Source organism: Trachemys scripta, chromosome 10 (genome assembly GCF_013100865.1).
Source record: "Trachemys scripta elegans isolate TJP31775 chromosome 10, CAS_Tse_1.0, whole genome shotgun sequence".
In the NCBI taxonomy this organism is placed as follows: domain Eukaryota; kingdom Metazoa; phylum Chordata; order Testudines; family Emydidae; genus Trachemys; species Trachemys scripta.
This window is the reverse complement of record NC_048307.1, coordinates 11,597,389-11,622,076: the sequence shown is the minus strand read 5'-3', so window position 1 is coordinate 11,622,076 and position 24,688 is coordinate 11,597,389. Positions and strand designations below refer to the sequence as shown.

At 46.8% G+C, this 24,688-nt stretch overlaps 1 protein-coding gene across 3 annotated transcripts in view; it reads right to left on the bottom strand.

The window, feature by feature from the left end:
• MAD1L1 (mitotic arrest deficient 1 like 1) overlaps positions 1-24,688 on the bottom strand; it is a 528,574-nt gene that overhangs the window by 111,150 nt on the left and 392,736 nt on the right. For all 3 annotated transcript variants that reach the window (XM_034784297.1, XM_034784298.1, XM_034784299.1), the window contains one exon: positions 18,152-18,342. In XM_034784297.1, coding sequence (XP_034640188.1) covers positions 18,152-18,342 — 191 coding nt within the window. The remainder of the gene's footprint in view (positions 1-18,151; positions 18,343-24,688) is intronic.

Sequence of the window (24,688 nt, the reverse complement as noted above, 5' to 3'; positions counted from 1 at the left end):
TCAGCTTGCAGACAGACGGCAAGAGGCAATGCTCCGTCTGCTGGAGCATCAAAGTGATATGCTCGAGCGTATGGTTGAGTTGCAGGAAAGGCAGCAGGAGCAGAGACCGCCGCTACAGCCCCTGTGTAACCAACAGCCCTCCTCCCCAAGTTCCATAGCCTCGTCACCCAGACGCCCAAGAACACGGTGGGGGGGCCTCCGTCCACCCAGTCACTCCACCCCAGATGATCGCCCAAGCATCAGAAGGCTGGGCTTCAATAAGAGTTAAAGTTTTAAAATGCAGTGTGTCCTTTTCCATCCCTCCTCCCCCACCCATCCCTGCTACCTTGGCAATTATCCCCCTACCTCTGTAAGGAACTAATAAAGAATGCATGAATGTGAAATAACAATGACTTTATTGCCTCTGCAAGCGGGAGGGGAGGGGAGGGTGGGGTGGGGTGGTTGGTTTACAGGGAAGTAGAGTGAACCGGGTCGGGGGGGGGGGGGTTGGAGGGTTCATCAAGGAGAAACAAACAGAAGTTTCACACAGTAGCCTGGCCAGTCACAAAACTCGTTTTCAAAGCTTCTCTGATGCGCACCGCGCCCTGCTGTGCTCCTCTAACCGCCCTGGTGTCTGGCTGCGCGTAATCAGCGGCCAGGCGAGTTGCCTCAACCTCCCACCCCGCCATAAATGTCTCCCCCTTACTCTCACAGATATTGTGGAGCGCACAGCAAGCAGCAATAACAATGGGGATATTCTTTTCGCTGAGGTCTGAGCGAGTCAGTAAGCTGCGCCAGCGCGCTTTTAAACGTCCAAATGCACATTCCACCACCATTCGGCACTTGCTCAGCCTGTAGTTGAACAGGTCCTGACTCCTGTCCAGGCTGCCTGTGTATGGCTTCATGAGCCATGGCATTAAGGGGTAGGCTGGGTCCCCAAGGATCACGATAGGCATTTCAACATCCCCAATGGTCACTTTCTGGTCCGGGAAGAAAGTCCCTTCCTCCAGCTTTCGAAACAGAGCAGAGTTCCTGAAGACGCGAGCATCATGTACCTTTCCCGGCCATCCCACGTTGATGTTGGTGAAACGTCCCTTGTGATCCACCAGGGCTTGCAGCAGCATTGAAAAGTACCCCTTGCGGTTTATGTAGTCGGTGGCTTGGTGCTCCGGTGACAAGATAGGGATATGGGTTCCGTCTATGGCCCTGCCACAGTTTGGGAATCCCATTTCAGCAAAACCATCCACTATTAACTGCACGTTGCCCAGAGTCACTACCCTTGCTATCACCAGGTCTTTCATTGCCCTGGCAAATTGGATCACAGCAGCCCCCACAGTAGATTTGCCCACTCCAAATTGATTCCCGACTGACCGGTAGCTGTCTGGCGTTGCAAGCTTCCACAGGGCTATTGCCACTCGCTTCTCAACTGTGAGGGCTGCTCTCATCTTGGTATCCTGGCGTTTCAGGGCAGGGGAAAGCAAGTCACAAAGTTCCATGAAAGTGCCCTTACGCATGCGAAAGTTTCGCAGCCACTGGGAATCGTCCCATACCTGCAGCACGATGCGGTCCCACCAGTCTGTGCTTGTTTCCCGGGCCCAGAATCGGCGTTCCACGGTATCAACCTGCCCCAGTAACACCATGATTTCCACATTGCTGGGGCCTGTGCCTTGTGAGAGGTCTATGGCCATGTCAATTTCCTCATCACTCTCGTCGCCGCGCTGCAATCGCCTCCTCGCCTGGTCCGGGTTTCGCCTTGGCATGTTCTGGCTCTGCATGTACTCCAGGACAATGCGCGTGGTGTTCATAGTGCTCATAATTGCCGCGGTGATCTGAGCGGGCTCCATGATCCCAGTGCTAGCTATGGCGCCTGGTCAGAAAAAAGGCGCGAAAGTAGTATCTGATGGACCAGGAGAAGGAGGGCGGGAGGGAGGGAGGGCCGAGTGACGACATGGCGTACAGGTACAGGAACAGGGAGAAACACAAACAACTGTCACACAGAATGGTCCCCCCAAAGATTAAACTGGAAACCCTGGGCTTAGCAGGCCGTTGATTTCACGGAGGAAGGGGAAGCAAATGAACACAGAACAAATCTATTTTTTACATCTTAAGGTGGCAGCCGACGCTGCAGCATGAGTGACAGCCATACCAGTATGACGATGACGGGTACCAATCATAATATGCCATCATCTGCCAAAAGGCAAGGGGCTGCTGCTGTGTAGCAATGCAGCCCCACGTCCGCCAGCACCCAGCATCGCCCTCGGCCTCTTCTGGGTGCTTAGCAGACAATATTGGGCAATTGGCAGAAAATAGTATATTATGACTGGTACCCGTCATCATCGAAACAGTAGCATGTCTGCCCAGGTGGCCATGATTGACAGCCATACCAGTACGACGACGACGGGTACCAGTCATAATATACCATCGCCTGCAAGGGGCTGGTGCAATGCAGCACTACGGCTGCCAGCCCCACGGCTATCACTCATGCTACACCGTCTACCGCCAAAAGGCAGTTAGCAGCTGCTGCTGTGTAGCAATGCAGTCCCACGTCTGCCGGCACCCAGAGGACATATGGTGACGGTGAGCTCAGCTGAGCTGAGCGGGCTCCATGCTTGCCGTGGTATGTTGTCTGCACAGGTAACCCAGGTAAAAAGGCGCGAATCTATTGTCTGCCGTTGCTGTGACGAGGGGGGAGGGGCCTGACGACATGTACCCAGAACTGCCCGCGACACTGTTTTGCATCATCCGGGCATTGGGATCTCAACCCAGAATTCAAAGAAAAGGCGCGAACCGCTTCTCGGCTCGAGCTGTGGCGCAAACGTAGTATCTGACGGCCTAGGGGAAGGAGGGAGGGGGGCCGAGTGACGACATGGCGTACAGGCACAGGGAATTAAAATAAAGAACGGTGGCTGTGCATCAGGGAGAGACACAAACAACTGTCACAGACTGGTCCCCCCCAAAGATTAAACTGAAAACCCTGGGTTTAGCAGGCCGTTGATTTGACGGAGGGAGGGGGAAGCAAATGAATACAGAGAAAATCTATTTTTTACATCTTAAGACGACGGTGCAGCGTGACTGATAGCCCTCGGCATCTTTCTGGGTGCTTGGCAGCAAATACTGGGCGGTGTATGACGATGGTCTTCAGGCCTATTGTACGAGCTGCTGCTCAGGGAAGACTCTGCTAACGTGCGATGACCCGACTTGTAATAGGCCGGCTAACAGTCATAATACACCATTTACTGCCAAAAGGCAAGCCCCACGGCTGCCAGCACCCAGATCGCCGATGAAGGCTACCAGTCTACTGCACCGTCTACCGCCAAAAGGCAGTTAGCAGCTGCTGCTGTGTAGCAATGCAGTCCCACGTCTGCCGGCACCCAGAGGACATATGGTGATGGTGAGCTCAGCTGTGCTGAGCGGGCTCCATGTTGTCTGCACAGGTAACCCAGGTAACCCAGATAAAAAGGCGCGAATCTATTGTCTGCCGTTGCTGTGACGGGGGAGGGAGGGGCCTGACGACATGTACCCAGAACCGCCCGCGACACTGTTTTGCATCATCCGGGCATTGGGATCTCAACCCAGAATTCCAAGGGGCGGCAGAGACTGCGGGAACTGTGGGATAGCTACCCATAGTGCAATGCTCCGGAAGTCGACGCTAGCCTCGTACTGTGGACGCGGTCTGCCGACTAGAGCACCTAGAGCATTTTATTGTGTGGACATACACAATCGGCTGTATACAACCGATTTCAATAAAACCGGCTTCTATAAATTCGAACTAATTTCGTAGTGTAGACATACCCTAAGGCTCTACCACAAAGGGCGGCAAACCCCTCACACTGAAGTTGATGTTTATGGCAGTTCCTCCAAACAGGTTCAAATAGACCCAAGCTAACCAGTTACATGGAAGTGCTACCACTAATACTCAAATGATTCAGTTCAACATAGATTAAGAGCACATTATACTGTGCAAACCATTGTTCAGTACACACTGACATATTCCTCCCAAACACAGGCAGGCTCATCTTCTTTAACTAGTAACTGGGGACAACCCCAAAGGATAGTCCTGGGACTTATTAAAGTCTGAAGCCTTTCTCAGCTCTCAGCTTCCCTACTTTCCCCAAGGAGGTGGAAGGAAGTACACATTTTAGTTAAGATGGTTATACAAACAGACTTGACAAGAAATAAGTCCCCGAATTACTTGCCCTAAAGATGCTTTCATGCGGTTGGCAAACAAGAGGCACTGTAGTTCTCAATTCTGCTTATGAACTACAAGGTCCTAAAATAGTGTCAACAGAGAAATCACCTATTCCTATAACTAATCACGCTCAGATAGACCGAAAGAATTACTGAATGCAGATCCTTTGTAAATGCATTTTGGATTGATTCACGTATGAGTCAGTGAAAAGAAGGAAATATGGGAACAGGTTAGTTTTTCTATAATTCCAAAGTACATGTATTAAATCGTATTACACTCTGACACTTATTTCTGTTCCAATTCACCCAAGTTATTTACTGAGATCTTTTACAAATATTTGTAACAATGAAATTTCACAGCGTGTTGGTCAGTAACATAGCCTGGGACTCATGTTACTATTATAGCAACCACACTCCACATCCACAAATGCCTCAGAGAACTAGATAAATTCATGGAGTTTAAAACTAGAGAACTAGATAAATTCATGGAGTTTAAGTCCATTAATGGCTATTAGCGAGGATGGGTAAGCAATGGTGTCCCTAGCCTCTGTTTGTCAGAGGGTGGAGATGGATGACAGGAGAGAGATCACTTAATCATTACCTGTTAGGTTCACTCCTTTTGGGGCCCCTGGCATTGGCCAATGTTGGTAGACAGGATATTGGGCTGGATGGACCTCTGGTTTGACCCAGTGTGACACAAAGAATAATAGGTCCATATGACACACGGACATGGCACACTATAAATGAATCTGAAGAGATAGCACGGTACATTGTGCCTACAATCTCCACGCTGTGAAGTGCGTCGAATCTTGAGGCGTGCCCTGAATGAACACTTGGTGTGCTTCCAACCATCCTCAGCAATCACTGGCATGGAATAAACTGGAGATGCCGGGAAGCAAAGCGGAAAACGCTATGGTATAACAGAGGAGATCACTATTTGGGATTTTTGCTTTTGCTCAGATGGGTTCAGAAAAAGGAAATGCAGGGTAAACCCTGGTTAGGGAAAGGCCGCAGGGGACAGCACCTTTCAGAGAAGCACAAGTTCATATAAACCATGTGCTGGTTGACAGACTTTGAGGCATGGGTTAAATGGGCCCCTTTTCCCAAGTGCAGAATCCAAAGCCCACGGGCTGGTTTATGCAATGTGCTCTAGATCCTTAGAAACCCCGGGTCAATGTAGCAGTATCAGAGTGCCCAACAAAACTCAGGAGATCTGGGCTCCCTTGGAGTGGTATGGCCTCTCTAGGGCTGCCAAAGGGCTGAATGGACAGTGACCATAAAGTACCTTTCCTCCCCAGAACATACACTCCATTCTGATTCTAATTCTCAAGTGCCCCTGCTTGTATTTACCCCAGCTGAGCTGGCTGGCCTTGGGAAAACTGGCCAGAACCCTTGTCATCCAATCCTAATTTATTCTTTATCAGCAGCCAGGAGGAAAGGATGGTGTAAGAGCCACTACCTTCAGGTTATCCTGCAGCTGGCTAAGCTGGCTTTAGGGCCTTTTGGCACAAGCAGAGTGGCTTGCCACTATCCTAACCAAGTCATGGGAGAACCTGTCCTCTTCGCTCTCCCTGTTTCAGGCAGGGATCAATGCATAATGAAGTCCAAATATCTGTTCTTTCTACAGGCCAGTGCTGTTTTGATGCGTTGGCATATTATCCCCAATACACTGTTGCTGGGACAGGTCGGTGCTGTTCCTGCTAACCTCCATTTCCAGGAGAATCTTTCTGTACAGGCAATGTGCAATTTCTCTTTATTCTTAGTTTTTATTGATCACTTATTCTTGTGAATAAGACTATTCCTAAAAGAACATATGTTCAGTCAGAACTACGTGGTTAAGTGAGGTTGGAATAAACAAGGTTTTGTAATAATTGAGCAATATCAAGGTTGTGACAAATCAACAAAAGGAAGAAACTGAGTTCAAGCATCCACACAGACGGTGGCGTCCTACCCTGTATGTTAATAGCAAACACTTGCTCACTTCCTTCAGTCCAGGACTTGAAGGGCTACCAACACAGCTCCCCTTTAGCACATTCCCCAAAGGAGTCCTTAATGAAATGAGAAATAGTCAGGGAATTTGCAGCTGAGTTGACAATCTGCGGAGATACCCTGGTATCAGAGAATTCGGCTTCCTAAATCAAAGTCTCCTTCTTTTCATTTGAGGCTTTGTACATAAAGAACTGTGAATGAAACAGTGGGGTTATGGTTTGGTGACACGGCTCGGCGTGTTCTGCAAATTCACAACAGCACCCGGGAAAACGAGAAGCAGGCATCAAAAGCTGCTTTTTAAAAACAACCACTTCATGTGTTCTGTAATGAGGTCTTTGTATTCCCCAAACTCGCCGTCTTGGAGTCATCTCCTTTCCTCTCAAGTGAACCGATCACACAAACTCCAACTGAAAACTATCTTTGAAAAGACCAAGGATTTAAAAAAAACGAGTTTGCAGTGAATTTAGTGTTGCTGAAAGGTGCTAGGTAGCCACAGAAAAGAGAGAGCAGCCGGGGCAGCGACCACGCAGGCTTCCTCACAGGGTCCCACCAATGACCCTAAACCCCGAGCGGGATTGAAGGCACCTCTAAGAAGCAGTCTGCCCTGTCTACTCACTGCTAATAAAAGCACTTTGGTATCTCTACACTGCTTCCACCTAAAAAGCCCCAAGCGCTGTACATTTAATTAAGCTTCTCAACCCCCCACAAAGTAAGTGAATGGTATTTTTCTGCACCCATTTTACAGAAGAGGAGAAAGATGGGTAGATTAAGTGATTAGTCCAAGGTCACAAAGGAAGTTAGTGGCAGAGATGGGAATAGAACGTATGCAGCACTAACACATGCCAGACCTGGGTCGTCACAGAGTTTTAGAGACTTAGGGTGACCACATTTCTCAAAGGGAAAACGGGACACCGTGTGGGCTAGCCTGAGCCCCCTCCTCCGCATGGGGCTGGCCCAAGCCCTGCCGAACCCTCACCCCACGCAAGGCTGGAGCTGGCATCACTGCTCACCCGGAGAAAAAAAAAAGGAGGGGGGGGACAGGACAGCCAGAATACGGCTTAAAATAGGGACTGTCCCAGCCAAAACAGGATGTCTGGTCACCCTGTACAGAGCACCCCGCTCAAGCACAATACTGAATAGATACAGACACTGTTCTCTGCTGAGACAGCTAGCCAAGGTACCAGGTGGATACAGTTATGGTGGTGGCTTGCATGTGGTGAACTAGACTGTGACCACATTTTTATATAGGAATAAAGACCGGTTGGCAGGAAAAGAGTTTTGTTTTGATTAAGAGCACTCATCGGGACAGACTATGCTTCTTTCAAACTTACAATTGACATGACGGCAGCTCAGCTCCTGGGACTCCCTGGCCTGGCCTGCAGACTTTGTTGTTGTCACAGGATCACAAAGGGTACATCTCACTTGGAGCGGGGGGTGAGAGACACACCTCTGACAGAGCTAGCCACCCTACAAACAGAGTGTAGCTGCGGCGGCATAAAGTGCTAGCCACCCCAAGTGCATGCCTATCATCTCAGGTGGGTACATACTCAGGGCAGCTATTCCCTCCTGCAGTTCTGGCTGTCGAGGCTACACTCTGTTTTTAGCATGCTAGTTTGATCAGAGCTAGCACCGGTATGTCTTCTCGAGCCGGGGATCACACCCCAAAAGTCTCAAATGCCCCTGCACCTATGCAGGCCCCCATGCCAGTCTTTGCTGCTCTGGTGTAGCGTTCTCCCAACGCTTGTCCATTCAGTATAGCCTTCCACCCTGGGGAACAACTGCCACAGTTGCCTGTGATGCTCCCCAGTCACAATGCTCCCCACCTCTCCCATCGTAGCCCATTTCACTAAATAAGAGACATTTTAATGAGAAAATGGAGATGGAGGTGGGGGAGGAGGGGAAGAATCAGACTCGTGCAAAGGACTGGCAAGTTGGTAATTAGGTTAATTACTGTTATGCCAGGAGTGGAGGAGACAGATGCTGAACAAGGCAGGGGTCCTTCAGCTGGGCCGGCTGATGTCTGCAGCGCTCACTCGCACAGATGAGGCCAACGGAAGTGTCACAAATTGTGCTTGGACGGCTGCAGTCAGGCTGAGCAGAGAACATACAGGGACAACCTCAAGGCTGCCCGGTTTTTACTGGTTCATCTGTTGAGAGAGACAGAGAGAATCCAGCCTGAGGAGAGCATGGAGGGAGGGGACGAGCTCATGTAACTACTTGGCAGAGCTGCTTGGCGAGGTCTCCAGATGCCCAAGGAAATCCATAATGCAGCCACAATCCCATCTGTGAGCTCCTGCCATCATGGCCTGAATAAGCATGGGGCAGGGCACTTGGGAAAGCATCTCCATGGCTAACAGCAAAGATTACAGAGCAAACACAGAGACAGAGCACGCCAAGTGACTCCACATTAACGACTTAGTTCTCACATCTCCCCCTGAAAATGGCTTTCAGCTTTTAAAGCCAAAGGCTGTGTAACTGGATCAGTACTTAAGCATGACAGCCATTTCCTACATGGAGAGACAAACCTGAATGTGTCTCCATTCTCCCCTGGATTACACCGTAAAGTAAAATGCAGGTCCTTCAGAAAACCTCACTCATCCCCTTCTCTTCTCAGTAGGCACAGACTCAGTCACTGAGACCTGGAAGAATTCTAGGTCAACTATCACTGACTACCAGCCTAGTGGGGTTTCTCTCCACCCTCTGCCATGATAAAGAGTGACGGGGAGGGTATTCTTCACTGACTCCCTAAGACCAGACACTATACCAGATCGAAAGGTGACTGGGGCTTGTGGTTCCTGAGAGCTCTATGCTGAACGGGCTTTATTTCTGTTGGTTTCTCCTTTGGATTCTGCTATTCTTGAGGTGATCAGACTAGTTTAAAAGGGAAAAAAAATACACACTTAAGACTCAGTCAGGAGGAAGGGAAATTATTTCAGGAAGAAACACTTGCAGTCAGATCGAGATTGGGGCAGGAACTGGAGCACGCAGTGACTGGAGCAAGATGAAGACGGGGGCAAGAATTAAAGCAATGTACCAATGTGGAATGAAGGCAGGTATGGGGGATGCCGCATAGGTTTAAATACACTATTTACTCATATAACCCCAACAGACTGATTGCTATATCCTGTTTTAGAGCTGTTGATTTCCGAGACCACAAAAATTCCTGGCTGACCTTTGCTGCAATTCTAATGCAGCAGATTTGGCATTAACGCATCACGCTCACACACAAATGGCGTGTGCCTCCTGGAGCGGAGGAGAAACTAAATCCTCAGAAACCACACAGGCAAATTGAAAAACAAAATATAAAAATAAAATAACGTGTAATTAACAAGAATGAGGAGCTAATAGAGGCCTGCAATCTCTAATCAATCTCTCTCTGCCTGTCCTGCTCCACCGATGAGCACCACTGCTATTTTTGATTGTGTGTGCAAGAGCGCGAGACGGCTGCTGGAAGAACAGCACTCTATCAAAACTGTGACTTCTTTTCACTCTTGAGACTCACCCAGGAGAGAGGAGGAGGGGAAAGAGAGAGATGCAAAAAGAAAGGAACAGCTGGGGACATGCTACTGAAGGACACTTATTGGTGAGTTCAAAGTGGAGGTAATTGATCTTGCAAGCATGCTAAGCACATGTACACAGCCCCAGAGCTTCCACACCACTGACAGCTCACGTCACCCACCTATAACGAGCAAGCACAACACTCAGAGAGGAAGGGCAGATGGGGAAAAACAATCCACTTATTACACTGCTCATCTTGAGACATATACAGTAATTATGGAGGGGCCCTAGCTACTCTACAGTTAAGGCTGCATTGAGATTTGTATTTAAAGAAGGATTAAAACTGTATTTCACACATAAATGGTTGCATTTTGTCTCCCACTTTAACCCACTACTTTTTCCTAGGCTAGTTGAAATTTCTACTCTAATTTCTAGGTCAAAGACTAAATAACTTTGCCAGAGGAAATATTTAAAAACGAGCCCTTTTTGAAACATCCCCTGAATTCTAATGTTTTTCTGGATCCCTCTAGCTAACCCATGAGAGTCACACTGACTCCACACACATTCTGGTAGCAGCTCAGACATAGGGCAGCTTTTCATGGTATGTAACTTAACCGCAACGTTATTCTTCTCATTCACTATAACCTCATTTAGTTCCAAAGCTGACAATGCGACTACTGCTCACTGAGGGTGCGCAGCCTGCTTCCCTTAGTCCAAAGATTAGTCCTACAGGGGCACCGCACCACTCCTAACTCTGGGGACACCAAAAAGGCAGGCTAGGCCAGCAGATGGCATGGAGGGGGTGAGTGGGGGTCTGGGGGTTCAGGGAGAGAAGCTGGGCTGTCATGGGGCGAGTGGGCCGTGAGGGGTGGCAAAGTGGCAGGAAGCAGCAACTCTGTTTGCCATTTCATTTTTAGACATAGAACAGCTAATTTAGGTCATTTTCTGAGGTTTTTATGCTGCTCTCTGGTCTGTAACATGGCATATCTACATAGTATTGCACACAGGATGCATGAGGGTGCGATATAAAGGTTTTATTAGCATTCTCTGGGAATGCACAGCTCACTCACGGCTTCTCCATTCAATACACACAAGTCCACATCTGCTATGAATCATGTCTCCTATCTTACTATTGGTTATTTTAATACTTTTAGATTGTTTTATGTTTTGGCTTTGTAACACGTGCGTCCCTGCAAAGGGACTATTTCAATTTGCATGGAATGTTGTACCCTGTGAAGGTAATAGAAACAAAAACAATCAATAAGACTTTATGTGAACTACCTAGGCTATCAACACTGTTCATCCTCCTGATGGAAATTTTCATCACACATGGGAAAATCCCTTTATTGCATGCACGTCAGAATTCACATGCATTTTGAGAGAGGAAAAGGGATGAGAATTTAGCATTAAGCACTATTGGGAAGGGGACTGATTCTGCTTACAGTTGTCAAATCTCTAAATCAATCAACCAGCCTTAAATGCTATAAGCAGTAAGCAAAGGAGGGGAAACTCTCAGAGAAGGGAGCTGGAGGGGCAATGATTACCACAGACAGAACGGAAGTAAAGGTCAGCAAAACAAGTTTCTGTTAAGTTACCTATAGCTGCTCCCTGTGTCCAGTCCTTAGCAGCACCATAACAGCTACACTTCAACAGTCCACATTGACAATTAGCATACAGCCTGTGTCTGGCCTTACTGACTGCCCTTCTTCCATCAAAGAGCCTCCAAAGTGCAGTGACTTTTATTCTTTCCACCCCCTTCACTCTGCTTCAGTAAATAAAAGTAAACCACATGAGAAGCCAGCTTTAGCTCTTCAGATTGCCATGAAGTTTTGTAGGGCTGGCGGCTTTTTATGCATCTGCAAATCCAGTCCTTTAAATAACGACTTAAACAAGTGTGGTTCAAAGAAGTTGCTGGTTTTATATTACTCCATGAAACCCACTCCACCTGGACTTGAAGAAAGGTTTTATTTGCAGCGAGCAGTGCCAGCCCCATGCTGTCTAGCATTCTTCTCATACGAAGTCACAATGCTTCCGTTTTTATTTTCTCTCGAAAATCTTGGGGAGTCGCCTTTTAAACCCATAAAAGCTCCATCTCGGGGATGCTTCCCAATGAATCATTATGGGGAGCTGTGCTCGCTTATGATAAGTTTGGCAGCAAAGAACATCATAACTAAGAGGTGGAACCAGGTAGAGCTCCACATCCTAGAGGATTAGACTCTGAGGATATGGAAAATAAGGGAGAATGAGAAACTGATAGGCTGATATTTACCAGATCAGGAACGTAACCTCACTGTGATAATGAAAAAAATTAGAGAGATTTTAACTTGCTTGTCAACAAAATAGGGCCCAAATAATTAATACAAGGATTATTAGGTAATTTGGCCTGGCCTTTTTTGAGCAAGCAGAGAACCTGAAACCATCAAGGTTTCTCAACACTGTCAAATTTCACATAGGAATATGGAAATTGTCGTACTGGATCAGCCCAGTGGCCCATCTAGCCCAGTACCCCATCAACAGCGGTAGCCAGGGCCAGATGCTTCAGAAGACGATGCAAGAAATGGTGTAGCAGACAATTTTGGACGTTTTGCCTAACCTCCTCAGTTAGGGAATGGCTTTATGCTCTGAAGCAAAAGGGTTTATATATCCCTTTTTCTTACCTAATGTAAAGACCGATGTTCTCATTTGGGCTGCATAAATGTCTGATGCTTTTCTAACTCTCACTGAGGTCTTGGCTTTAACAGTACCTTGTAGCAGTGGGTTCCACTGTGTAAGAAAGGATTTCCTGTCATCAGTTTTAAATGTATTGCCTTTCAGCTTCTTTTGATAGTCCCATGCTCTTACCTAATACAGAAAGGGTAAATAAAGGCCCCCAATTTATCTTCTCTGTACCATTCGTTCCTGCGTGCGCCTCTCAGACCACTCTGACTCATCACTTCTCTAAACAATCCGAAAATCTTTTCAATCTCTCTTCATACCAAAGCCTTTTTTTTTGCCTCTAACAATTTCCCCTGCTGTTTTCTCCCTGTTCCCACTGCTTGTTTAGAATCCACCCCGCGAACAGGGTAAACAGCATGATATATATATGTGCTTAATTAAGCTATAGTGACCCACCCTTCGGCTTAATAAAAATTCAACTAAGCTTACTCTTGGCAGTTTCTCTTGGTTATTTAATATTTGTTTGTTTAGAAATAGGCATCAGATATAACAGATTTGTTATATAGAAATTGATTAGTGCAGGAAAAATGAAGGCAGTAAGTAAACTAAGTGCAGCCCGTGTAGCTCTTGTTGGGCTACCTGGACTAGAGCTATATTACAGGCAGAAAGCAAAGAATATGCATTACAAACGAAAGTATCTAATGAACCAGCGACAGTGACAGAATATGAAACTGCCAAGTAACCCAATAATTATAATGCATTACCTTCTGCAAAATCATCTGAAACTAAACTACTGGTAAGGAGTCTGTACATGACTTTTCATAGCATTTAATTAAAGAGAGAGAGAGGGCTGTGAAGTCTGAGATGCTCCAGCCTATGTGCGCACACATGCAGGGGTTCTGAAAATCATTGTAACATCCTTCATCTTGATGAGCTCATCTGTTGTGTCTATAGGGATCTCCAATATGCATTGATAAAAAATTCATTGGAATTCAGTGTTCATTTATGGACAGTCTCTTATTCTCATAGCGAGTCATTCTGAATTAACACGTTCACTGCTGCTCTAACACATACCTCAGCAGCCACTTTCTACATCATGAACTGATTGGAAAGTTACAGCATACAAGCCAGTGTGGCCAACCGCAACGGAGGAAAATTCTGCCTGGAAATACCTCACACATCATTCTGCTCTGAAGGGGTTACATCCATTACAGTAGCTACTCTTGCATAGCTGACTCCTCAAGTTTCAATGAAAATTAAATGCCACCAGCTGTATTACTGAAACGTGCCCTAAAGTTTACAGACAAGCTGCAGAAGCTTGTAAAGTGTGAAGGGACTTGTTTGGTCCTAATTATATAGAACCTGCACCATAAATTGCCTGAGTGAAATAAATACAAACAGTGTTTCCTGCTTTGTGACCTCTCCAGCTTAATGCAATGCACACAAACACCCACAGTCAGTTACAGCTCAGAGATTCTACAGCATAAACTTACAACCCCACTGAGAAGCCATAATCAGGATCCAAGCCTTATTGTATATCTGGGCATCACCAGTCTGTACTCACCCAAGAAAGAATTGGATGTATATATTTTGCTCTTAATCTGAACAATAGATTTTGGGGATGCAACTGGTTAAGACATGAGAAACATTCCAAGATTTTATTGCGGGCCTTCTGTTGTCACAGGAATTTCAAATCTGCTCTTCTTATACAATGGCAACCCATTCCTCATCTTTGGGATGTGAGGTACCACATGCAAGGGAAACCCTATAAATCAATCAACCGTTCTGGGAGACTGTTCTGGAAGGGTGCCTCCTGAAAATGGTGGAGCTCTAAACTTCTCCTGCCATGTCCGGTGACATCCAATTTAGTTCTACGGAAACACTTGGGAATGAAGCCGTAAGTGAAGAAAGTAAAGCAAGATCAGTATTTAGCGATAAGAGTCTCTGCTCACTTAGTATTTTCCAACAACTGGCCAGTTTATTTTGGCACGGTGTGAAAAAGAATTTGGAGGTAAATGAATGAGGACACTGGGTCGCTATAATTCAGGTGGGCAATGTGCAATCTTCCCATACACCGTTTGCTAATGCACTCAGCCCTGACCTGCCTGTAACATCTCTGCTAGTAAGCCATTGCCCTCTTTACAGAAAACGCTGTTAGCTGTATCAAATTATATGGTGCTGGGTATAATGTGGTCAAAGACATTAGGAGCCGGGATGAGCCATATTCATTTAACTTATGACAAGGCATGTTTAAACATAGGATTCCAGAGGTGTTAAGGTTATTATATGAATTCATTGCTCCGTCTTAGCTGCCAACTGTTCTCTGGAAGGGGTGAAGGTGTCCTCAGGGATCTGATGCATGTGAAGTGCCTTCCAGCCAAGGAGGGTGGGACATGGCTGCTCCTTGGTTGTCCAAGGATAGTTTCTCCAAAGTGATACAAGATGCTGCTTCTTCCTAGAGGCAGAGTGTTCTCCTTCTGCAGCTTCTCTTCCCCAGCTGGTCCAGGACAAAATCAGAAGCCGTGAAGCCAAGCATCTTACTGTTGCTAGGCCTCATCCTAGTTCCTACCCAGGTTCCTCACTTCCGTCTTCATTTTCACTATCAATGCCTTGTGACTGGTGGGTTTTGTTTCGGAGCTCCAATGTATAGTGGCAGGAAAATATTAATCTCATGACCAAACAAAATAAGACTCGGGCCCTGCACACACTGGCCTGAAGTCTGCTGAAGCTGAATCCTTGCAAGTTTTGCTTGCACCTCCTCCTCCCTTACTGAATTTCTCCAGCATCCTCTTCCTTCCCGTAAACAAGACACATGCCTTCATGGGATCAACTGGGAGTGCATATGATTTTATGTGCCAATTGCAGTTACCATGGGATGGGGGGAAGTGCTCCTCTGTAAAACTGTGTGACCTCCCAGGTCTAGGATGTGTTAGTGCTGCCTACTTTCTATAAGGGAGAAAGCGCTCCCGCTTGCACTGTAAACTTAGGCTGTTAACACTTGCTGTGATGGGCAAGGCGCTCTCACCAACACAGAGACACTAGGGGAGATGTGGGCTGCTTTTCATGATTTGTTTTTAATATCACTTCACGATTTAGAAGAGAATGACAAAACATAGCAGTAAGAGTCTTATGCATCGTGATAGGAGGAGCATGAAGATTAGGATGCAGGCGTTTTACTGTATGTTCAAATAAAACCCATGGTATGAAACCAGTGTAAGGGTGTAACTAAATTGTTTGATGCTTCTGACGACACACCTCAGCTATCTAATATAGCGACCCAAGACCGCTGCCTATGAGATAACAGTCTCATCTGGAAGACAGTATCCTAAGCTTAGCCATATAGCTAGATCACTATGGCACTTCCCATCAAAGGGCATCAGAATGTTATATTACTTATTTGTGCTATAGATGTCATGGCACTTCCCAGAAACAGAGATGAGTCCCTGCCCTAGAGATTTCAATGTAAGACAAGACAAGAAGAGGAGATGACGACACGGGGGCAGGCAGGAGGATGAAAAGCATAAGAAGGCTTTGCCTTTGCATGGTGGAGTCCTGCATGCAACCCATGTGCTATATCGCTTTGACTTTTCTCAAAATACATTTATCTAGGCTTGCAAACAAGTGGCCTCCTTCCAGGTGCCCTCTCGGGGCCTCAGGGCAGCCTCGCAAGTGGACCCTCTACTCAGTTTCCCTCTTGGGTAATCCAATGGACTCCGCTTCAGGCACTTACTTAAAAAATACTGCTATGGGGGTCAGTTTATTACAACAACCTTATACAAAGTCTACAACAAAAATCCCAAACCATAGTCCCTATCATCCACGTGCATATAGTCCTTGTTCTCACCATGGCCTAGTGTCTTCTGTCATGGTTAGGCTCCTTATACGTCCTCTTCCGTCACTCTGCCAAGACAGCAACCACCTCAGACCTTCTTTCTGGGGTGCAATCTCACTCTTCCCAATAGGAATGCCCACAGTCTCTGTGCTAGGAGAATCCTTGCCAGGGGAGGATCACTCTCTCCCCCTGGCCCTCTTACTGGTCCTTGGGTGCAGCTCTTCAGCAAGAAGGTGACTATGGGTGAGCCCCTCTCCTGCTCTCCCTTCCTTCAGGCCTCTGTGTTGCTTGGTTCCAGCTCTTCAGCTTGGAACCAGCAGGTATCTCCCTCTGCTGATCCTCCTGCCTTCAGCCTTCTCCAGCCATCTGCCCCAGCTCTGTGGCTTGGAGACAGTAGCCAGCAGACCCCTCTTGCCACTCTCCTGCCTTCAGCCTTCTCCCAAGAACCATATTCCGTTTCTGGTAGGTCTCATCTCCTGCCCCGCTCCTGTCTAACTTCTGACTGACCTTTTATAGCCCCCAGGTGCTGTCCCACCCTCTTAACTGGCACAACTGGGAGCACTGGACTAGAACAGGAGAACTGAACCCAGTTTCGTGTAATGAGCCAGCTACCCTGTTACAAGGCTACAGTTTATAAGACTCCTTAAAGAAGTGACTTTTAGGACTGTAAGGAGAAAAGGATGCGATGAAGAGTGTGGTGTGGTGGAAGACCACATCATAAACAATTTCCATTGGAAAGCACTACAAAATAACCTTCTATTAACCTAGAATGTATAAACAGCCCTCAGTGCCTATGTCTATTCCCCACCACTCCCTTCTTGCCAGAAAACTGCTCAGCCAGTTCAAACCAGCTAATTAAAAAATCCTCAGTACTCCAGCAGTTCATAAAGATTTGTAAAAGGGGAACAACGTATACAGAAACTTATTTCTGTAGCTGGCTTTAGCAGCTGGTTTTACATTCCAACTAATCTTGGGTAAATAAATGGCACGTAAATGGCTTGTTGATGTCTGAACTAACAACCCTCTCGCTCATCTTCTGTAACTAAGATTTTCTTTTGTTGAGCTCTGACACATTCAATGCTTTAGTAATTCCACATTGTCAGAATGTCCCTCAAGCACTGGATATTGCAACTAAACCCAGGAGAAAGCTCCACTTGAAACAATAGCCTGAAATGCTGGAGCAGATGAATAAATGAGGCCCTGGCCTGGGTAACAGAATCATAGAATTGTAGAGCTAGCAGGAAGAGATGTTCAGAGGTCATTTAGTCCTCTCCCCACACTGACGCAGGATCAAGCATAAAGAGTAAACTGCTAAACACACATCCTTCTGGCCAGGTTAGAGGATATGAAGATGTGGCACATCTCTCTGATGGTAGAAAATGGTGAGTTCTGAGGCTAGGTTCCTGGAGCATCATGCATAGATATATTCTCCTTTCCTTTCAACTGATGTAACTCTACTGACTTTGATTGGGGGCTGGTCTACATTGAAAACATACGTTGGCATAGCTACGTCTCTCAAAATCCATTCTCTCCTCCCCCCCCGCCCACCGAGAGACCTAGCTTTGCTGACCTAACCCCTAGTGTAGACAGTGCTAAGCTGACGGGAGAGGTTTTCCATCCACCTACCTGCCACCTCCAGGGGAGGCAGATTAATCACAGCAAAGGGGGGAATTCTTTTGTCGCTGTAATGAACGTCAACACTGCAGTGCTACAGTGCTGCAGCTGTGCCGCTATAGCATTTTAAGTACAGACATAGCCTAAATTACTCCCAATTTACTCTGGTATATGTGAGAGGAAGAATTAGACCCAAAGTCTTCTCACAGAATTCTTTAAAAGGAGGAAGCATCTCCACTCTCATTGTATTCAAATACAGGAGGCAGTCAAAGAGGAACAGTCAAAGAGGAGCTACTAACTTGACATTTCTCAGCAATTAGAATGGAGAGAGCATTCTGGCATGCTGATCACAATTACCCCAAAGAGTCAGGTGGGGTGGGGGAAATACAGGCCTACCTTAAAGAGCAAGCAGTCCCCTTGGTGCTCAGCATAAATGGAGGTGAGCCGGTACTGGTTCTCAGTAGTAATGTCAATCTGGTATCCTGTCAGTGTGTAGCACACCTTGCGAAACTCCTGGATCTTGGTCTGGAAAACCTCTTTCAGCCGTTGGTTTTTCAGTTCTGCACTCTCCACTTGCTTCTTCAGCTCTAGGAAAGGGAGGAGAGCAAAAAAAGGGTATCTTGGTATAAGTTACATTAGCACAAAATGGATCTTGCATTGTAATTAGGGTGTTAGCCAAGCCAAATGAGATGAAAGAGTTACTCAAAGAACAAGCAAGCAAGGTATGAGAAGTCAGGAGCTGAGAGGCCCTCTCCCAGCTCAGGAAGGATGATATGGGGCTGAGCTATGTACTTTAGGGTCATTAGAAAAAGTTAAATTGGCATCTGAGAGACAGACCATTTTTCGTGGGAGTGGGGTGGGTTTGCTGGGTTTACCTTTTAGCAAAGATCTACAAAAATTCAAAGATATACCGTACTCTCCCCTCCTCTGTTCTTATTTCCTTTACAGATCCCAAGACAACTGTTTAAGTTTCAGAGAGGCAGGACAGTAGAAAAGCTGTTATTCTTTAGTCAGTTGCAGATACAACTGTACAGAAATGTGTCTGGAGGAAGTCAGTAATAGGGGAAATCTTTTTCAGTGCACACCTGACTTGACTGTAAGTACTTTGATCTCAAATTGTCAAACTGTCTAGCAATCCCTTAAGATTTGTGGAAGGGGGTTTTATTGTTACAAAATGCCTGAAGAACACCATTGTCTCTTCCAGTTTGCTGCCTTAACTGGACTAGTCTCTGGAAAAGAGGCCCGAAGGGGCTGTCTGCCACTCACCCATGTATTTTAATACTCCAAAGAGAGCTGCTACCGCTGTGAATCCTTCAAGAGCATACATAACAATTACCAAGAATCTTTCACCAAAGGTGTCTTCTGAGTAACTAAACCTCAATTTATCCCCCATTAATTGCAGGAATTGGCTTTACTTAAATATACACTGGAGACGCTTTCCAAGTCAGCCTGTTGTATCAACACGGTGGTCCAGGGTTAAGAAAAGGCTCATGCTTTTTAACAACAAACCAATAGACTCATTCAAAAATCTCCTGCCTTCTCTTTGACACTGATGTTCAGAAATCACAGCTTAGGAAGGGCCAAGGTGTACCCAAGGTTCACCTGAATCTCAGATCATCTGCAGACACCTCGTTGGTCTTCAGCGTCCCCTTATATTCTACAGTGTTTCATTAAAGCATTTCAGGTGGGCCTAATTCTACATTAGGACAGCTCAGGAAAGTTAAGACAAACTAACATTTAAAGTGGATTAGTTAAACCAGGGCTTTGGAGTCTGGAGCAGCTCCAGAGCAGTGGAGCTGCAGGTTTTTGCCTGGAGCTGGAGCGGAGCCGGAGCACAGCTCTAACGCCCTGAAATCTGCATTAAATCCCTGTGTGGACACACTTATTCTGAATTAAAATGGCCTTAATTCAGTCTAGCTTAATTTAGAAGTGAATTAAGCTAAAGCAAAGGAAGGGCTGATCTACACTGAAAACTTACATCAGCATAGCTTCGTCTCTCAGGGGTGTGGATTTTTCACATCCCCGAGAGACGTAGCTATGCCGACCTAGCCCCTGCTGTAGACAGTGTTGGCAGATGGAAGAATTCTTCTGTCGACCTAACTACTGCCTCTCAGGGTGGTGGATTAACTATAGCAATGGGAAAACCCCCTCCTGTTGCTGTCGTGAGCTTCACTGTAGCATTTTACGTGTAGACATAGCCTAAATCCACTTTACTTCTGAGGGCATCCACACAGGATATAATGTGCTTACACTAATGCACTTTAATGTCACACTTTTTGTTACTTTGTTTTAACTTTTCTGCATGTCCCCATGTAGACGAGCCCTCAGACGCCACGTTATTTAATCCACCACCCCTATGCCCCAACCCGACTTCAAATCTAACTGCCCAGGAGGGACATTTATTGTGAAAACTTTTTCACTGAGGCACTGCTATGAAAGGAAACTACTGATCCTGGAAGGGAGATAAAGCAAGTGAGGTACTACAGAACCCTGTTCACAAGCACAAGAGGCCCTTTTGCTGATACATTGCACCTTCTTGTGAACCTGAGAAGTCGGTGCATCCCTGACCACCCGCCCTTCCCTTTCTTCCACATTCATCACTGTATGACATAAATCAGTCCTTCGTGGGATTGTTATTCTGCAGCTACAACCCTTCCCGTCATCTTTGTTGCTTCTGGCCCCTTGATTAATGGAGTAATCAGACTCTGAAATCAAGAGGTTAATTGGCAGCTCTGACCTCAATATTCTCCCAGTCTTCATTCAGCTTTGCATTCCTAAAACAGAACTGTTAAGGATAAAATCCTACATATGAAAGTAGAAATTCACTGACCACATTTCAGTGGTCATATTTCACCACTGTCAGAGACGGCATTGGCTTTAATATATCTCAGATATCCAACGTGGATAAAATTAAAAATTTCTAATAAACACAGGACAGCCTTGGAGAAGTAAATATGCCTCTTTCCTGCAGATCTTAAAGTATGTCTTGGCTGAATTTTATAAACTCAGGAGGTGGACAGGGCTCTAATTCATGAACTAGATAAATGGCTCTGTACACAACTGAGGTCTCTTGCTACTCGCTGATATAATGAACAGTTAGGATCTTGGTCCCTTTTTGTCCTTTAAACTAATTTCTCATCATGGTCATTATGCATGTGCCGGGTGCCCCCTGGACTGCAGCCCTGCAAGCAGGGCACCTTATGGAAGAAGACTTCTTAGTGCAGAACTTGTGACCAGGAGTCTTGAGTGGGGTAGTCTTCAGACACCATTTCTCTGCTACCTCTGAGATTAAAACAGAGGAGGCATTTTACATAATGTGTCCAGTGTCATACACAGCAAGACTTGAGCTAGGTAGGTACATCTCAGGTTTAACCGGAATACAGTAACAGCCTAACATTTCTAGAGCGCAGCCTCCTTTTCTCCCCCTCTAACCCTGCCTGTCAGACCCCTCCTTGCTGCTGCTCTTCACAGCCTTGTCATGCTTTCAGGCTTCTTCATTAGGTCTGGCTTATCATCACTTCTAAGGCCCCTGCCAAAGGGCTTTGTCTACAATAAGAAAATGACACACTGCTGATAACATGTGTCAGCAACTGATACAGCAGCTGAATGTGGTTTAGCTGCAAGTGTAGACAAAGACAAAATGTGTTCAGCACTGTTTCAAAAACTGGGGTTAAAACCTGTTTGCCTTTTTCTACACTTGCAGCTAAATCACATTCAGCATCAGTTCAGCTGAGTCCGCTGCTGCTAACTAATGTCAGCCATGACTTGCTTTCCAAAGTGGTGCCTCTCGCTTGGGTGATTCCCAAATTCATTCAGGATTGTGTTCAGTGCTGTCTCTAAACATTTTCAGTTCTGGTTTTCCTCTCCCACCTTTGCATTTTATATTAATAAACATATTTGTTTGAAGGGTTGTCCCACGGGCCCCCAACCCACATTTGCAATAGCTCCACCCTCCAGGTGATTCTCTGTTGGCAAAAGCCTTCCTACAGTGGGGTTAGGGTGCTAGCCTGCGACTTGGGAGACCCAGGTTCAATTTTCTGCTCTGCCACAAACTTCTTGTGTGACCCTGGGCAAGTCACTTAGCATCTCTATCCCTCAGTTCCCCATCACTAAAACAGGGATAACAGCACCTCCCCTCCTCACCAGGGTGCTGTGAAAGGAAACATTACATTCATTAACCATTCTGAGGTGCTCCAAGGAACGGGAGCCATATAAGTACCTAGAACAGATCACTGAGACTATGCTCTTTGGGGCAAGGCCTGTCATTTTGGTCTGTGTTTGCATAGCACCTAGCAAAATGGGGTCCTGGTCCACGACTAAGGCAGCTAGGAGCTTCATAAATAACAGATTTTAGGAGGTTCATTAACGTCTTTTCTAATGTTTTCTGCCCCAAGTTAAGATGTTTACATAAACTACAGCTCATTGTATGCTTTGCTCCTGAGTTTAAGCCGATGACGCACATATAATTCTTAGGCCTCACCGCTACTGGGGATTTCAGCCACTGATGTCCAGCCAAATCCCTATCATAGGCAGGCAAAATTGCTTTAAACCACAATTTGCACAAGGTTCAAGACACAGTTCAAGAGAGGAGGCTGCATTCAGGGAAGGGTGGAGGTGTATTAGTAGAGCAGGTTTCAGATGGCAGCATTATCGCTGCCACCCACACTATCCACCACCGATAAGAACAGTGAATGGCTTGATTCTCTCATGTTCCTTCACAACTTTTGGAGAATTACATTTAATTATATCTTTAAAAGGCAGCGTTTGAAAACTCAAACCCCTATGTTTGGAGCACTCATTACAGTCACTGTGTTTGACTGCTGTATTTTTTCACAAAGTGGCCAGGAGGAGTTGCAGATGTGCTCTGTAGAGCTCTTGAATGGATATGGCACATTGGGTAGATGCACTTCATGTCCCAGAGAGGGGACAACGGGCCATCCTGTGCAGAAGGGCTCTGGGACAACAAGATAGCAAGAACATAAGGAAGGATATTTGATAGGACTAAGCCTTGCTTCTTTCTTCATTCAGGCACTCAAACACAGTTTATTTTGGTTGGAGAAGACTAAGAGGAGGGAGGAAGAGTAAAGAGCGTGGGGATGAGTTATAAAATTATACTGCTGGGAGTGCTTGGCATTCAGGGCAAACTCCGGGACAAAATCCAGCCTATATTGAAGAGGGCCACAGGAAAAAACCCTCTATGAAAAATCACATTCATTTGTTAAGAAATCAATAGCTCCGAATTATTAACTTCCTCTTAATAATACCTCCTCTTCAAACTTCTTGTATTTTCAAACACTCACATCAACTTTAATGAATAATTCATACTATTTTGGATAAATAAATTATGGAGTGGGTGTTTTTTGTCTTTCACACTGAAATGTCACTGCTTTTTATTCCATTGCTTTTAATGCTCACAAAGTTTGAAAATGAGCCACAGATTCACCATGGAAATACTTAGGCTCTGGCTTTAGACCCAAATTAGAGGAGTTCAATTAGGTCAGTCTATGTCGAGGGAAGAGCGCTCTCCCGTCAGCATGGAGTGGCTACACTAGAGATCTTGCAGGGGTGCAGCTACATCTGTACAGCTGCACCACTGTCAGCTCTCTACGATAGACATGGCCTTAGGCTCTGCTGCGGAGCTGCCTGTAGACCCCACCCCAAAGAGCAAACAGGTATCCTGGAAACTGGAGAACAGCAAGAAAGGCACCAGAGTGGATCTAAACAGCTGTTTAGAAATGCCTGCACTCCACACACTAACTCTGGGTAAGGTTACACTGCTCTGTTTCTGAGTGTCTGGGGTCACTCATTCTAACAGGCTAACTGCAAAACGCATCTCACTCAACACCATGCCCTTCCCTCTCTCTAGGCCAGGGGTGGGCAAACTACAGCCCGGGGGCCAGGTCCGCCCATCAGACCTTTTAATCCAGCCCTCGAGCTCCTGCGGGGAAGCGGGGTCGGGGGCTTGCCCCACTCTGTGCCTGCTGCAGCTCCCAGAAGCAGCGGCATGTTCCCCCTCTGGCTCGTACACATAGAGGCAGCCACAGGGCTCCACATGCTGCTGCTGCCCCAAGCACTGGCTCTACAGCTCTTATTGGTTAGGAACCGCGGCCAATGGGAGCTGCCGGGGTGGCGCCTACGGATGGGGTGGTGTGCAGAGCTGCCGTGCCTCCGCATAGGAGCCGGAGGGGGGGACATGCCGCTGCTTCCGGGAGCTGCTTGAGGTAAGTGCCACTCAGAGCCTGCAACCTTGCCCTCCTTCCACACCCCAACCCCCTGCCCCAGCCCTGATCCCCGCCCACCCTCCGAACCCCTCGGTCCCAGACCGGAGCACCCTCCTGCACCCCTAATCCCCAACCGGAGCCCTCAACCCCCCCACACACACACTCCAGCCCTCTGCCCCAGCTCGGAGCCCCCTCCCACACCCTGAACCCCTCATTTCTGGCCCCACCCTGGAACCCACGCCCCCATCCTAGAGCTTGTACCCCCTCCCACACCCTAACCCTGTACCTCAGCCCAGAGCTCCCTCCCATACTCCAAACCCCTCTGCTCCATCCCCACCCTGCAGCCCCTTCCTGCACCCCAAGCCCCTCATCCCTGGCCCCACCCCAGAGCCCACACCCCCAGCTGGAGCCCTCCCTGCTTCCTGCACCCCATCCCCCAATTTCGTGAGCATTCATGGCACGCCATACAATTTCCATACCCAGATGTGGTCCCCAGGCCAAAAAGCTTGCCCGTTCCTGCTCTAGGCCATTAAGCCACTCCATTTGCAAGATTGCATTAAGAATGGGTTGCTAACGTCGCTATGAGTGATGCTTAGTTCTTACCAAGCCTATTCTATGTTAAACAAGGACTAGTTAGTTTCATAATTCTAGAAACAGAGAAGTGGAAGTCAGCACCACCTCAGTTTCATGGGGTCTGGGATCAGATGCAGAG